At 50.2% G+C, this 16,037-nt stretch overlaps 1 protein-coding gene across 1 annotated transcript in view; it reads left to right on the top strand.

Annotated features, from left to right (window-relative positions):
* Positions 1-16,037, top strand: part of Myo18b (myosin XVIIIB) — a 208,929-nt gene that overhangs the window by 117,477 nt on the left and 75,415 nt on the right. Inside the window, exons 35-36 of the mRNA XM_029477836.1 lie at positions 4,108-4,260; positions 14,462-14,575. Coding sequence (XP_029333696.1) covers positions 4,108-4,260; positions 14,462-14,575 — 267 coding nt within the window. The remainder of the gene's footprint in view (positions 1-4,107; positions 4,261-14,461; positions 14,576-16,037) is intronic.

Here is a 16,037-nt window from a genome sequence, read left to right as displayed (position 1 = left end):
GAGAGAGAGAGAGAGAGAGAGAGAGAGAGAGAGAGAGAGAGAGAGAGATCAGTAACTCTTGTCTGGTTAAATCTTCACCCATTGGGAGCTTTCTAGTATTGGAAAACCTGTCAAATCTTACCTTGTGCTGCTTTTCGGGGGAGAGCTCCCCTCTGAGTCACTTCACCTGTGGAGGAATGTCTCCCATGTTGGTTTACTTGGCCCTCCAATTCAACAAGAGTTCAAGGCCAGCCTTGGCTACTTGAGACCATTTTTTTTTATTAAAGCAAAAGGTTTTAAGTCCCATTAACTAGAAACACTTGAATCGCTGAGCTCTCAAAATGACACTTCCTTCCCATTAATCTAAGGAGGCTCTCCTCCTCCTTCCTCTCTTCTCCACCCTCTCCATCTTCCTTCCTCCTCCCTATTCCCCCTCCCCTTCTCCCTCCCTCCTCCTTCCTCCCTCCTCTTCTCCCCTCCCTCCTTCCCCCTCCTACCCCCTCCTCCCTTTTCTCCCCTCCCTCCTCTTTCCTCCCTCCTCTTCCCTCCTCCTTACTCTCTTCTCTACCCTCCCCCTCTACCTCCCTCCTCCCTCTTCCCCTCCCCTCCTACCTCCTCCTACTTCCTCCACCCTCCTTTCTCCCTCTTCTCCTCTTCCTTCTACCTCCCCCTCCTCCCTCCTGCCTCCCTCCTCATTCCTCCCTCTTCTACCCTCCCTCTCTTCCTCCCTCTCTCTTCCCCCTCCTCCTCCCTTCCTCCTCCCTCTTCTCCCTTCCCTCATTCCCCTGCTTCCTCCTTCCTTCCTCCTCTTTCTCCTTCCTCCTCTCTCCTCCTTCCTTCCTCCTTCCTCATTCAACCCTCCTCCTTCATTCCTCCTCCACCCTCCTCTCTTCTTCTTCCTCTTTCCTCCTCCTTCCTCCTTCCTCCTTCCTCCCTCCTCCTCTCTCCTCCTTCCTTCTTCTCCCTTTGATAATTAAGATGGAGAGGACAGCTTGGGCTGAGGTTTTCTCATAGATTCTGTTAGCAGAAAGCTGAATGAGGCCAGGCATGTCAACACTTCAAGGGACCACTATGCTCATAGCCATTCCAACCACACAGCTGCCAGCCAACTTGTTTCTTAGGAAAGCTATGTGCTGTAGCCAGAGGGAAAGCAGACAGACAGACAGACAGACAGACAGACAGACAGACAGACAGAGGAGAGAAGCACAGAATCTGCACACATCATAAAAAAAAAAAAACAAAAACCGACTGTGGAACAGGAGAACCAGGACTTTCGGAGATAGTCCCATCAGGCACTGTGTGGCAGTGGTTAGAGACCCACATGCTAAGCCAAGACCCTTGGGTTCTGCATATACACTTGGCAGCACTGTGGCCCAGGCAGATTACCCGCCTGCCTGGTGTGGATGTGCCCCTGTGTTCTGAGAGCCTCAGACCACTGGTTACTATGTGACCTGCCCCCATCCCACCCTGAGGTTTTCAGTCCACTGGGGCAATCACACAGCAGTTCACCTGCCAGCCAGCCTGCTCTCTCGCTTGGCTCCTAAAGTACCTGCTATCTGGGACACCCTCCCTGTACCTCTAGCTTGAAGCGGCTAACCCCAATCTCTAGCGCCGTCCCCTCTGTACCTCAGTGCCCCTTCTTGAAAAAATGACAAGGTGGGGCTAGAGAGATGGCTCTGTGGTTCAGAGCACTGGCTGCCCTTGCAGGGGACCCAGGTTCAATTCCCAGCACCCATATTTTAAACCACAACCACCAGTAACTTCAGTTCCAGAGGATTGGAAGACCCTTCTGGCCTCCCCAGACCCCAGGCACATGCAAGGTACACAGACATAGGTGCAGGCAAGACGTCCATTCAGTGAAATATGATGGTGATGGTGGACATGATGATGATGATGGTGGTGGTGGTGGTCATAGCGGCAGTAAACACACCTCCCTGATGATATAACTTGCTAAAGTTGCCTCTTTCTTGCCACAGCAGCTGATTTCATACCCCAACTCTGTGTATTCCTGGGCAAATCACCCCTCTCAACCTCAGTCCCCTCACCATTATGATGAAGAGCATGTGCTCACTGTGAGGAATGATTGTAACTCACCCCTCAAAGTATTTAGAATCCTTGTGGATGCTCGGGGTGCTCTCCATAAACGTAAGCTACTCTTACATTCACAAAGGCAATAACAATAACAACAATGTGTATTTTAAAGGGATTGTCACAGCAGTTAAGTGCGGCCGTATGTGAGTGGCGGGGAGCCCAGACTGCAGCTCAGCTCAGTTCCTGATCTCCATCCCTCTGGCTGTGTATTTATACCATAGACCAGTGTTTTATATTTACCACAGTAATCCATCTGAGGGAGGAGTGTCGGTATTCTAAGAGCCGACTCATTTTTCAAAGAATCTCAAGCCGGCCGTGGAGAAATCGCAACACGAGATCAGTGTGTGCACACGCCAGGTCACCGAGCAGTCGCAGTAATCCTCTGTGTTTGTAAAGCACTTGACATGCGGAGTGCTCTGCCACCCGTTATCACAACGGATCCTTCTCTTATCTCAACACAGAGAAGGGGATTTATCAAAAACCCTCTTCTTAGAGATGGGAGGCTCCAGTGTAGTCAGGTGGCAGCCACCGCTCAGGAAATGCTTGTCTTGAAGTTTAAAGCTCTTTCCTAATTTGTGCTCCTTCCAGAATACTCTCTGGCATCTTAGCGTCCCAGGAGAGGCGTCTGGAAGGCAGAGATCCACAACGTGCCAAAGCCAGTCCAAAAGCCAGAGGCCCTCACCTTCCTGACGCTGCAACCCTTTAATAGTACGGTTCCTCATGGGGTGACCCCCAACCAAAGAAATATTTTCAGTGTTACTTTTTAACTGTAATTTTGCTACAGTTATGGACTGTGACATAAATATCTGTTTCCTGATGTTCTTAAGTGATCCCTTGAAAGGGTCTTTGACCCCCAAAGGGATCATGACCCACAAGTTGAAAACCATTACCCCATGAAGAGACACGAGTTTCATTCTCTTCAGTATTTCATCTATCCAGTGGCCCCAGTGTTTTTTGCTCTGGCTCTCAGATGTTCTTGGAACAATGGAGCTTGCTGGTGTCTTTAGGGGACACTAACCAAGGTCTTGTAGGGTTCCAGTCCAATCTTATTCATCCTACACTTTGGCTGCACCCATCTCATTGGCCTCTGGGAAATAAGACCCCTAAAACAGGATGTGGCATCTTTGTGACCTTCCTGCCGTTCCCTGGCAAATTCAGAATTCTGCAGGGAGGAATTTGTCCATTTCTGGGTAAAGTTCCATCCACAAAAATCAGGTCCCCGTGTCTGCCTTTAAATCAGCAAAGGCAACCTGCTTCATAGATCACAAGCTTCCCATAGGGTTTTGGAAGGAACACGGGTCGCTGTTTGCTGAGTCATGATGGACTCCACAACAACCTTCAGCATACCAGGGGATGAAGCAGAGAGGGTCTCTGTGTGGATCAGCGGACCCCTCCTCCACCCCAAGCATCACCGAATCTGAATGTCTGTAAGCCCTGTAGGGGGCTCCTCATGCCTATTCGAATCTCTGCTTACCTGGGCTGCCCTAACTTCTCCAAAGAGCCTGGGCATCAACCAGGGTCTCACCTGGCATGTAAGCTCTTAGCTTGAGGCAGAGGACAGGAGAAAAGGGGTGAGGCCTTTCAGGTTATGGTGATGCAGGTGGAGTCTTGTTCATGGCCCTTGGCAGCCCTGAGGCGTGAGGCTGAGACTAAGCACACAGGACGCTGAACAAGCATATAGTTTCATAGCATTCCAGTGTTGGTATTATCCCATTTTGTAGCTGAGATTTGTGGGAAACAGTATCTTTCCGTTTTGTTTTGAGATACACTGTAGCCCAGGCTGGCCTCCAACTCCCAGCAGTTCTCCTGACTTGGAGAAAACAGTATCTTTCTTTTGTTTTGTTTTGAGATTTTGAGATACACTGTAGCCCAGACTGGCCTCCAACTCCCAGCAGTCCTGCTTTGGCCTTACAAACTCCAGTTGTAATAATATGGGCCACCATGTCATGGGAGAGGGGAGACTGAGCCCATGAGCTTCATTTCAAAGAACCTTGGTCCTGGCCGTGCCATCTACACTAACCCTTCCTTGACTTCCAGATTGGCCACCGGGACTTTGACGTAGAAAAGCGTCTCCGCAGAGACCTCAGGAGGACACACGCTCTGTTGTCTGATGTTCAGCTCCTTCTGGCCACCATTGAAGACAGCAAGACGTCAATCAGCAAGGAAGAGCTGGAGAAGGTGCACAGCCAGGTGAGTGCTGTGTCCTTAGAGGAAGTTGGGCTCTTCTGGGAAACAGCTCAAGGCTTCCCCAGACCTTCAGGGAGGTGGAGAAGTGGGCTAGGAACTCACTTGGCAATGGAAGGCAAGGGGCAGGATATGCTCACCTCTGTTGGGTGGAGCCAATTGTGTCTTTTTGGAGGGCATGAGCAGGTTATGTCTGGGACAAACTGGCAGAGGCTGGTGTGTGAGAGTGAATGGATGCTAGGTCTGGGTATAGAAGATAATTGCTGAGCTAATATTGCAAAGTCAGCTTCTTGACGAATCAAGGAGAATAGCTGTGACTGTCTATGCAGATGCTAGTGATGCTGGCTAGGGTTCCGTGTGGGCTACCACCTGAGACTGCTTGGAATCCCTTCCCCACCTCCTCCATGTACTGAATTTGCTGTGTGTGTTATCTATCCACTGGCACCTCAGGATAGCTCCGTGCCTTGTGTTAGCCAGTAAGCAGAGGCTTGCTTACTCAGAGGTTTCAATGGTTCAGTCCATGATCACTTGGTCCCATCCCTGTGGGCCTGTGCTGAAGCAGAGCATCATGGGAGAGAGGGCATAGTAGAGTGGAGATGCCCTCCTCATGATCAGAAAAGAGACAGGAAGGAATGGAAGGAGGGAGGGAGGGAGGGAATGCAGAGTAGTTTAGGGAAGGACCACCAACCGATCTAAATTCCACTAGGCCAGATACACTGGACTACCCGCTGGGTCACCCATCTCATACTTTGATTATCCCTCTTTCCCTCATGGGTCATTCTTATCCTGGTGACGACCATTACGCAGACCCTCATTGTTTGAACACTCCAAGTCCCTCATCCTGGGCAAGGGAGGACACTTGATGATTTCAAGTCCCTTCATGAGCATGTTGGAGCCTGTGGCACTTAGTCACCATGAGAGCTTCAGAGAACCTGAGGAACACCCCATGTCCATTTTATAGATGGGGACATTTTGCCCAGTGGTGGTGATGTGTGCAGTTAAGTAACACAGTGAGAGACGGAACTGAGACCTGGCACTTTTGACTCTGAGGGCAGAACCTAGGTCTCTCTTGTCACATTGAATCTTCTTGCTTATTGGAGGAGAGTGGGGGAGGCCTGGATATCTTGTCTCATCTGGGGAATGAGTACCTCACACTCACTCAGCCCTCCCAGGGTGGGGACTTCACATCCATGTTCCAGCCAATCAGCCTCTATGTTTCTTCTGCCCCCAGCTGAGTTTTCTGACAGTGGAATCTGGGGTGCCCCTCCCCAACCCACTTAAGAGTACTCCTGTGTCTCTCTACAGGGTTAAGATGTATGTTCCCAGGAAATGATCCTTTAGTGGGGTAGCTTGAGCAAAATCAAAGGGCCTCATTCTTCTGAAAGTCCTCTTTCCTACTCTCTGTATCTGACTCCCATCAAAGGGATCCACAGCCTTGGCTCTCTGCTGCTGTTGTCATGGAAATCACCATAGGAATGGAGCTCTGGGACCAGAGGTCAGGGTGCAGTTGCTTTGACTCCTGACATGTGTGTCCAGATACAAGGATGAGAGCTAATTAGATAAAGCATTCCTGGAACCACAGCAGCTCCTGGCTGGTGTCTGGAATTTGCCTTACGCCCAAAAGGCCCCAGGGACAGAGGCAGGCAGTACAGGCAGGGAGAAGAGGGGGATGGAGGCAGGGAGAGCAAGCCCACTTTGCATTTGGCTGCTCCGTACAGTACGTGTTCGCTCGCTGGGTATTTATACAGCACCTACTGCATGCCACAGGATGGGTGAGATACAGGAAGGGTTGTGAGACAGGTGAGGTACCAGCCCTTTGAAATTCATGTCTGGTGGAAAAGACAAACAGTGGTACATGCAGGTATATGCAGTGGCCTGACTCTGAGAAAGGAGCCAAGAAGCAACATCCTGGGTAGGGAACCACAGGGGTCTTCTCTACCAAGGTTCAAGACCTTATGCTGGAAGGAAGGGAAGAAAGCAGGGAAGGGTAAGAAAGAAGTCACTGGCAACTTCAAGCAGAGCCTGCCTGACTCTGTTTTGAAATCTTGAGATTCGCAGGTGAGACTTGGCTGAACACTGCGTTATTTCAGATGGCCCTTGCTACTTCCTAAGCAGCTAGATTATTTCTGTATTGAGCCCATCGTACTAAATGAGAAGTCAGGATCTAAGAGACCGACCGACCGACTGAGCACTTTACCCAAGGGGCACCTAGCAAGACGTGCCTGGCCTGTGTGTGCCAGCCATCTCGAGCTTGAACCTCTCTGCTCACCTGCTGTGATCCTGTTAACCTGTGTCAAGTGCCTGATATGGACCAGGCTCAACCTCAGAGTCTTGAACACAGCTGCACTTCAGCAAGCTGAGCATTGTTCTAGATCAGCATGGGCCTGGCCCATGATAAGGTCCCTTAGACAGAACCCATGTGGGCAGATACCCCTACCTTAGTTAAGACCAGAGGTTCATGATGCGCCCAAGAAATCCCTGAGGCATGGACATGAGATGGGCAGGGGGTTTGAATCCTTCCTGGGTGACTCTGATATAGCCCCTACCTTTCAAGGATGCCTTTGTCTTATCTCAAGAAGGCATCAGATCCCCAAAGGACACCAGATCACAGAATCCATAGAACTCCCTTTGTTAAGACCTCCAAGATTGGGGGTGGGGCATGGTTGGCAGAGTGCAGTTGGGACGGAGAGGGTAGCTTCTATCCCAGTGCCACATAAACTCCTCAGATCTTGGGAGATGAAGGCAGGGGGATCAGAAGTTCAAGGTCATCTTTAGCTACATAGCAAGTTTGAGGCCAGCCGGGGCCATGTGAGACCTTGTAACATAAGAACTTATCCCTGAATAAATCCCTCTGGCTCAGAAGATCAGAAAGAGCCTTGGTTGACAGCTCCTTTCTCCACTCACCTGTATCAGCTGCGGGGGAAGGAGTGTGCGTTTGACTTCTGGGTGCAGCGTTTTATAAAGTGCTAATTTACTCCCACAGGATGTGTTCACTGAGACTAAACCAGAAACAAGGCATCCCAACAACTGAGAGCGATAGTTGAGATGCGAGTTGCACTGGTAACATCTGTAAGACCAGGGCTAGCAGGGGCTAGCACCTGCTCCAAGGAGAGCGGAAGCTGCTGGCAGCTCCTGGTTAGTTGTCTGTTTATGGCTTGATCCATGAGGAGTGGGTTTTGCACAGAACTCTCTATTGTTTACTGAGTTCTTGCTCAGAACCCTGCTTGCTCCTGCCTGTAAGAGCAAAGCTGCCATCCTAGGTCTCTGGCACTGTCACCAGCAGAGCTTCCGATCAGTCTCCTGTGCTCTCCCTGACCTTGTCAAATGCCACCTGTATTTCTCCCAAGAGGAATTCTCTCTCTGCTGGCTTTGTGTCTTGTTCATAAAGTATGTCACCTGACTTGGGGCGGGGGTGGAAAGAATCTGTCACCTGACTTGGGGCAGGGGTGGTAGTGGTGGCTTTTCCTGCTAGGGCTGGAACCTAGGACTTTGTGCATACCAGTAAAGTGCCTTCTACTGGTCCCAACCCCAGTTCCAGCCTCAGACCCAGACCCAGACCCAGACACCAGCCCCAGCACCAATCCCAGCCCCAGCCCCAACCTCAGAACCAGCCCCAGTTCCAGATCCAGCCTCAGAACCAGCCCCAGCCCCAATCCCAGCTCCAACCTCAGAACCAGCCCCAGCCCAGCCCCAGCTCTAGACCTTGACCCAAAACCAGGCCCCAGCCCCAGCATCAGCCCCAGACTCAGCACCAGACCCAGCACCAGACACAGCACCAGACCCAGACCCAGACCCAGCACCAGACCCAGACACCCAGACCCCCAGACCGACACCCAGACCCCCAGACCCCCAGACATCCAGACCCAGACACCCAGACCCAGATCCGGACCCAGCACCAGACCCAGACACCCAGACCCAGACACCCAGACCCGGACATCCAGACCCAGACATCCAGACCCAGACACCCAGACCCAGATCCGGACCCAGCACCAGACCCAGACACCCAGACCCCCAGACACCCAGACCCAGACACCCAGACCCAGATCCAGACCCAGCTCCAGGGGCCTAGGGCCAAACACCAGACGCCAGACCTGGCCCCGGCCCCGGCCCTAGCCCTAGCTCCAACCTCTGACCCAGACCCAGACCAGCCTGTCACCTCACTTTTAGAAAAAGATTTTGAAGATCTCAATATAGTCTTGGTTGCAAGATCGACAAGCAACTTACCACCATCCTTTGTACCAAGTCCAACATTTGGGGTTCAGAGCCAGCTTCTTCCCTCCAGTCACACCATCATCCCAGTCGCACCCTCCCCACACTGCTGTCCCCCATGGCAATTCCCACCGAGCCAACTTTGCGAGAACTCGGCCTCTGCAGGGCTCTCATTTCTACCTTCAGATTCCTCTTTGCCTGAGGAACACCTGTCCTCTGATCTTCACTCCAGGAACTCCTTTCTTGGCACCTTCTATGCTTTCCATGGGAAGGGTGAAAGGTCACCGTGTCTTACCTTCATCCCTGTCTCACTGTCTACCGAAGCATCCTTATAACCTTGCCCAGAATCACAGAGGTTATAAGAAGCAGAATTGGAGCCTGAACCCAGGCATCTGAATGGATGTTCAGATGTTGGCCTGCCACATCCTGGGGTCCTTCCAGAACCTCTGGTGTCTGGTGGGCCCTTCCCCCCTCCCCAGAGACTGTGACTGGGCCATGCCCTTCTTCACCATGAATTCCCAGCTGTGATTAACTATCAGCCTGGGGTTCCCATCAGAGAAGACGGATGACCCTGGATCCATCCCCAGTGCCCTTAATTGGGGCATTTGTCACAACCTGTCACCTGTGCTTCCATGAGGCAGTAGGGCTAATTAACAAGCTCAGGGAAGATGCCCCAATAGGAGTCTTTGTGTGGCACCTTGGGGACACGTCTCCCCAGCCCTGCCCCAGAACAATGGCCTCACTGGGGGATTTTGTTTGAAGAGCTTTTGTTTTTGCTCTCAGGACAATGTTAGCGGGAATTGATTCAATATTAACCTAACCTCCTGTCAGGGGAGATAAAGAGCAGATTGTAATTGGCTGGAAACATGGTGGTCACAGGTTTGTTCGCCCACAAATATTGACACTTCCACGGTGGTGATGAACGAAGCGTGAAGGAGGCCCCGGTTTTACATTACAGGCAGGAAAATCTAGTTTTCTGTCTAACGGACAGCCTCTGCTTAGCCAGGGAGGGCCAGTCAAGTAGTACGGCCCTGAGACCCCAAGGTGACACTAATAGGAGAATCAATCCTTTGTACACTGTCAGGCACCCTGAGTGCCTCTACGCCTGTGACCTAATCCCATGTCCCCAGAAGAACAGGAACGCAGTGGTTTCTGGGAAGCCTGGGCAGGAAATGTATCCTGGGCAGGAAGTATGTCTACATGAAAGAGATCTCCAGCGACCATGCAGTCAGCTCGGCCATCCCCACTGAAGGCAGGAGCCTGTGACCCACCTGAGGAGGAGCCTTAGCATATGGGGAGGAGCTAAGGGAGTGTTGCTCAATAGTGAGGCCTGAGTTTATATCCTCCGCATAGCACCCGGAGCAGAACAAAACAAGAAAGAGCAGAGGTCTGGGGTTGTAGCTGAGTGTGTGAGCATTTGTTGGGCGTGGGCAAGACCCTGGGTTCAATACCCAGTACTGAAAACACTACTCCAGACACACCAATGAATGGTAGTCTCCGTGTGCAACAGGACAGTTCTAGAACATTAGTAAAGGTCCAAAAAGATTGTCACCATGTAGTTTGGGAACAAATATCTTGGGTCTACTATCTTCAGTGCATTGCATAGACACAGTCTGTTGACATTTTTTTTTAACTCAATTGTAATTATATATGTGTGTGTCTGTGTAAGGGTATGTGAATTGAGTGTAGGTGCTCATAAAGACCAGCAGGGGGCACTGTAGCCCATGAAGATAGTGTTATACATAGTGTTTTGAGTCACCTACCATAAGTGCTAATGTGGGGGGTGTGGAGGTAACCCTGGTAGAGAAGCAAGTGGGGTGGAGAGCCACGGGCTTCTGCAGTTGCTCGGAGAATTCTGATCCATTGTACTCGCAGTGCGTGACCTGATGCGGCTCCTGGCATGCCTGTGAGACAGCACAAGGACCTGAGGCCGGGCGGTGGCTGCTTCCCCCGTCTTCACAGAAATATCCCCATGTGATCAGCCCCTCTCCTAACAGCTCATGGGTAGAGGAGTCAGATTTGGCTAAATAACACATATTGTGCCCTGATTTGCCCTTGAATTCATAAATGCATCCAATTGGCTCAAAAACTGCGTATAAGCTTACGTCCTAAACAGTAAAGTTAGATCTGGACCCCGATGCTGGTCTCTGGAGTCCAGATCCTGGGAATCTGTGGGCTTTGCTTTCACTTTCCCCCCATTTCCTTGTCTTCGCTCCCACGTGCTAGGAACCAAACTTGGATCATTTGGAAGAGCAAGCAAGTGCTCCTAACCACTGAGACACTGCCCCCCACCCCCCCACCCCCAGACTTCAGTGAACATTTTTAATAGGCAGCAGCTTTTTCTGTGTGTGGATGGGGCTGTCTGCAGTGTGAATTGTGGGTGACCCTCTCTGGAGAAGCACTCCACACTGAAGGTGGTGTCTTCCAGCCTCTGAGGTGGCATGCCGAGCCTGGAAAATGTCCAGGAAAACTCAAGCAGAATTGTCCCCCTATGACATTTTCTCTTCTGTATTTTTAAATCCCTTGAATTGTTCAACTAAATCCAGAAATGTGGGATCTAAGCCCTCGACAGAAATACAGAGTTCCTGTATGTCTAGCTGACTCTAGACATAGAAGGCCTGTAAGTCCAAAGAAACGATTTCCCCATGTATTTAAAGCAGGCAGGTGGCTTCTCACAAGAAAACAAAACCATTCCTGGGCTTGCAGTTGATGTGTATGTGATGGGGATCCCAATCATGCCCTGTGAATGCTAGGGGACAGGATGGATGGGGGAGGGGACAGAAGGGGTGGGGAGAGCCAGTAGGGAATGAGAACACACTGAGGGCTGAAGCAGTGGGGAAGAGTCTGTAAGCAAGAATTGTGTGCAGATGGGTATGGGGGATCCAGGAACACTTAGGTCTGGAGCCTTGGAGACTTGAATCTGACCTTGGCAAGTCATAGGTCACCCTCCTCCCCTGCAATGAAATACCTTAACAGGGTAGGCTAATTCCCCCACAAACATACTCAGAGTTGCAGGACTGCAGTCACTAGCAGTATCCAGTGGCTGCACAGGACCAGAGGGTGTGTGGCACTTCCTATTTCCCCAGCCCCATGAGAGGAAGAATGTTCTCCCTCCTATGTAGGAAACCTGGAGGCCTGTCACCCCACCACAGGGTCACCCTTTGTGCACAAGAGCAGTAAGTGCCAGCCTGTGCTCACACATACACACATGAGCACAGATACATGAGCATACACATGTACACATATACATACACACATACACATACACACATGCATATACACACTCACAGACACATAAATACACACTCACAGACACATACATACATACAGACACATACATACATACATGCACACACATATACACATTCACACATATACATATATATACACACCCACAGATAATACACACATACACACATGCACACACACATGTATACCCATGCACACACACATGTACACACATGCATGCACACACACACACTGACAGACACATAAATACACTCACAGACACATACATATATGCACACATATACATATATACACACATTCACACATACACACACAAACATGCACACACATATACATATATACACACTCACAGATACATAAACATATGCACACATGCACACATACATATATACACATACTCAGACATACATACATACATGCACATACATTTAAACACATGTACATATATATACATATACATGCATATACACACATACACACATATATACACACCCACAGATACATACACACATGCACACACATATACATATATACATATATACATATATACATACACATGCACACACACTCACACACCGATTTTGCAACTTTCTCCTAGTCCATGCTGTGTGTGTGTCTTTGATTCATTTGCTTGACAGCCTCAGGGTTCTGAGCATGAGCCACCCAGCTCAGCTCAAGTAAGAAAGAAATTGCTGTGAAAATGACCTGGGAAGGTCTGTGGCTCAGATGTATCCAAATAGAATACACCTTCAGAAATACTCCGGACAGAAAACACCCGAGGAAAACCCTCAAGACTCTGCCTTGCCCAAAGACACACAATTCCAAGAAATGTAAGCAAGTCCAGAATTCCCCAGAGGCACATAGCCTCACTTCAGAAAGCATTGTCTCCTGAAGGGTTAAGGGTATGGCCAGGGAGCCCCACAGTTGTAATCCAGCATTTGGGAAGTTGAGGCAGGAGGAACATGAGTTTCAGACCAATCCTTTCTACAATAAACAAATGAAAATCCCACCAAAGTTAAGTGAAAGGACTTGACACTAAGAAACCAGAGAGAAGTAGTAGGATCGCTGACCAGACCCTGCTAAAGATCCTCTCCGAGTGAGCATGCAGCAAGCTGACCATGTAAGGAGGGCCTCAAGTCCAGGCAGAGGCTGTGTGCAGCTCACTGGGGAATAATTGTACCTCCTCTAAACAGGCAAAGAACAGCTCTGATATCACAGTGCTCCACCCACATGTCACAGTGGCCGTGACTGCCACTGAAGGAGCTGGGGTACTCCTGGTATTGGTAAGGGGTCATCCACAGAGGACATGAGACTTTGTGCTGAGTTGGGTCTTCCAGGTTGGAACTCTCACGCCTCTGGTGAGGCAGGGAGGTCAGAAGAAAGGCTTTCCCCACAGAGGTAGGGAACAAAGCCTGAGTCGGGAGTCTCACTATGGAAAATTCTGTCCTGATATAACCAGAGGTTGTAGCAAGTGCAACTGCCCTGAAAGACTGTAGCTGGGAAGACTGTAGCTGGAAAGACTGTAGCTGGGAAGACTGTAGCTGGAAAGACTGTAGCTGGGAAGACTGTAGCTGGACAGCTGCATCTCCAGGGAAAACAGGGGACAAGGCTGATGATGTGCAGAAGTCACGGGGTGAGGTTGTGGGGAGGCTACAGGCTCTGAGTTTGTGTTGTGTAAGTTAGGAGTGGCATGCACACAGACTATGAGGAAGAACTCTCTTACTCTGAGCCTGCCCTGCCCTGCTCTGGACATTTTCCAGTGTAGCTCATCTTACCTCTACAGCAGCCATTCCATCTTACCTGGTTGAAGATGGAGAGATTAGTGATGTGTGTAGCTGCCCACATAGTAAATGGCGGGATCTGAACCCAAGCCTGGGCAGCCACTCAGTCTCCACCCATGTCTACAGACTACAGACTAGGAGAAACATCTGTCTCCCAAATGTCTGGGTTTGTGATCAACCTGATCATGTCCAGCTGGGAGACAAGCCTATGACTCTCCTAATAGGAGCTGGAGACCGAGGACATGGAGGTCAAAGGTGGCAAGAGACCTTCTTCCCTCCGGTAGCTCAGACAAGTGAAGTCAGGACTCCCGGGTGCTGGGCAAGCCCAGCCCAAGAGGCACATTTGCAATGGTACAGTTGGAGTGTCCAGTAACTGTAGGCTAACAACAGGTGAGCAGGCAGCGGATGAAGAGGCAGTTTAAGCTCCTGGCTCAATCTTTGAGATCCAGTCAAAGCCAAGCATAGGAAGGCTCTTCTGTACAGAACATTTTTTCCTTTAAATGGTTTGCAGACCAGCTTGACCCAAACCCCAGTCTGGGCTGGCAGGTTTCTGTTGTCCTTTGAGTCACCAACCTCCCATGATGGTTATCCTGTTCATTCCCCTAACCCTATGCTCCCTAGAGAGATTGTCACAACCATCCTTGCCTGTCTCCTCTGGAAATCAGGATCAGTTGACTGCTCTCCATGTGTCCTGAGCCTGGTACTGAGTGGGGAGTAGGCATTCTCAGGTGCTTGCCCAGTGGGGCTAAGGAGCAGCCTACTCTTGCAGCAGAGCTCAGAGCTCTGTCATGGCACAGGCTTGGTGTAATGGTGGGCTCAGACCTAGGCTACCTGGAGCACAGACACGCCCAACTCAGGCGTGTTGACAGATGGGTGTGGGCATAGCCTGCTAGGGCTGGGCTGGGCTGGTAGGTAGGGAGGGAGGGAGGATGTCACTTCTTCTCTTTCCTTCGGCTTGTCCTATACAGCTGGAGCTGAGTGAGGCCAAGTGTGAGGACGCATTGAAGACCCAGAAGGTGCTGACTGCGGACCTGGAGAACATGCACAGTGAACTGGAAAATGTGACCCGGAGCAAGAGCCTGGTACTGTCCCTCCCAAAGCCCCAGAAGCACAGGCTCAGGGTCTTACATTGGCCCGCAGGGGACACAGCCTCGTATGGAACTAAGATGCTTAGGGTGGATCTAGGGGTGACACCCCAATGAGGCACCTGGGGTGCACAGGCTTCTGTTGTGGCCACTCTGGGTGCTCAAAAAAGAATAAGAGGACTTATTGTGAACCTGCTGAATGCTCAGCTCCCTAAGAAGCAAAGACAATTAATTATGGGCCTACTGAGTGCTTGACACTGAATTCAAGAGAAAACATGCACACGCACACGGACACACACACACCAACAGTGAGATCCCATTTATAAAGGCAAGCCTGTTGTAGACCTACTGTGTGCCCGGTAGCATGACGTTGCACCTGCAGTCATGAGCACAGCTGGCCATGTGTTCATGTGCTCACAGCTGTAGGTGGTTCTTGGGAACCTCTCACAGGCCTACTATGTTCTTACTGCCATGGGGACTCTTGGTATTCATCATCAGACTACTGCATGCCACCTGATCTAAGGGAAAAGCCTGTCTCTCACGGGCTGGCTTCAACTCCCTATAATAATAATAAGCCCCAACTATTCATTATAAGGTTCTTATTGTGTGGTCACCATTGAAGGGGGACAAATGAGCTGTGCTATAGATCTATCACATTGGTGACAGTGTCTAGGGTCTAGAGGATCCGACTAGGCTTGATGTACAGAATTCTATAGTTCGAATAGAGATGGAGAGGAACCATCTCAGGCTTGTGCTGGATCCTAATGAGTCCCTTTGTCCTATATTTTACTGTTCTAAATGAGGGGGAACATATCCAGAAACTCTCTCTCTCATACACACACATATACATACACACACACACACACACACACTCACGCATGCACACACACACACACACACACACACATATTGCCTTAGGGCTTCTATTGCTGTGAAAAACACCGTGGCCAAAAGCAACTTGGGAACAGAAGGATTTATATCTTACACACCTACATCATACTTCATCACCAGGGAAGATCAGAGTGAGAACTCAAGGCTGGAACTAAAGCAAAAGCCGTGGAAGAGTGCTGCTTACTGGCTTGCCCTTCGCTGCTTGCTGGCTTGCCCTTCGCTGCTTGCTCTGTCTCCTTTCTGAGTGCCTAGAACTGCTCATCCAGGTGGCAGCACCACACACAGTGGATTGGGGCCTCATTAATCAATAAAATGCCTTGAGAATAGGCCAATCTAGGGGGCATTTTCTCCACGGAGGTTCTCAAATGACTCTAGACTGAGTCCTAACCAGGAAACCCCTACACATGTGCAAGCACACACAATCACAGGATGCGCCTACATACATATAAAGTCATCGAATGCACACTCAAGAGTAATGCCCTCGGTGGAAAAAACCCTCAGCCAAATCCATCTACCCACCTAATAGACATTTACGGGGCACCTGTTGAATGCCAAGTCTGGTGCTTCG

Source organism: Mus caroli, chromosome 5 (assembly GCF_900094665.2).
Source record: "Mus caroli chromosome 5, CAROLI_EIJ_v1.1, whole genome shotgun sequence".
Classification (NCBI taxonomy): domain Eukaryota; kingdom Metazoa; phylum Chordata; class Mammalia; order Rodentia; family Muridae; genus Mus; species Mus caroli.
The sequence above is the reverse complement of the archived record's forward strand: the minus strand, read 5'-3'. Positions and strand labels throughout refer to the sequence as shown.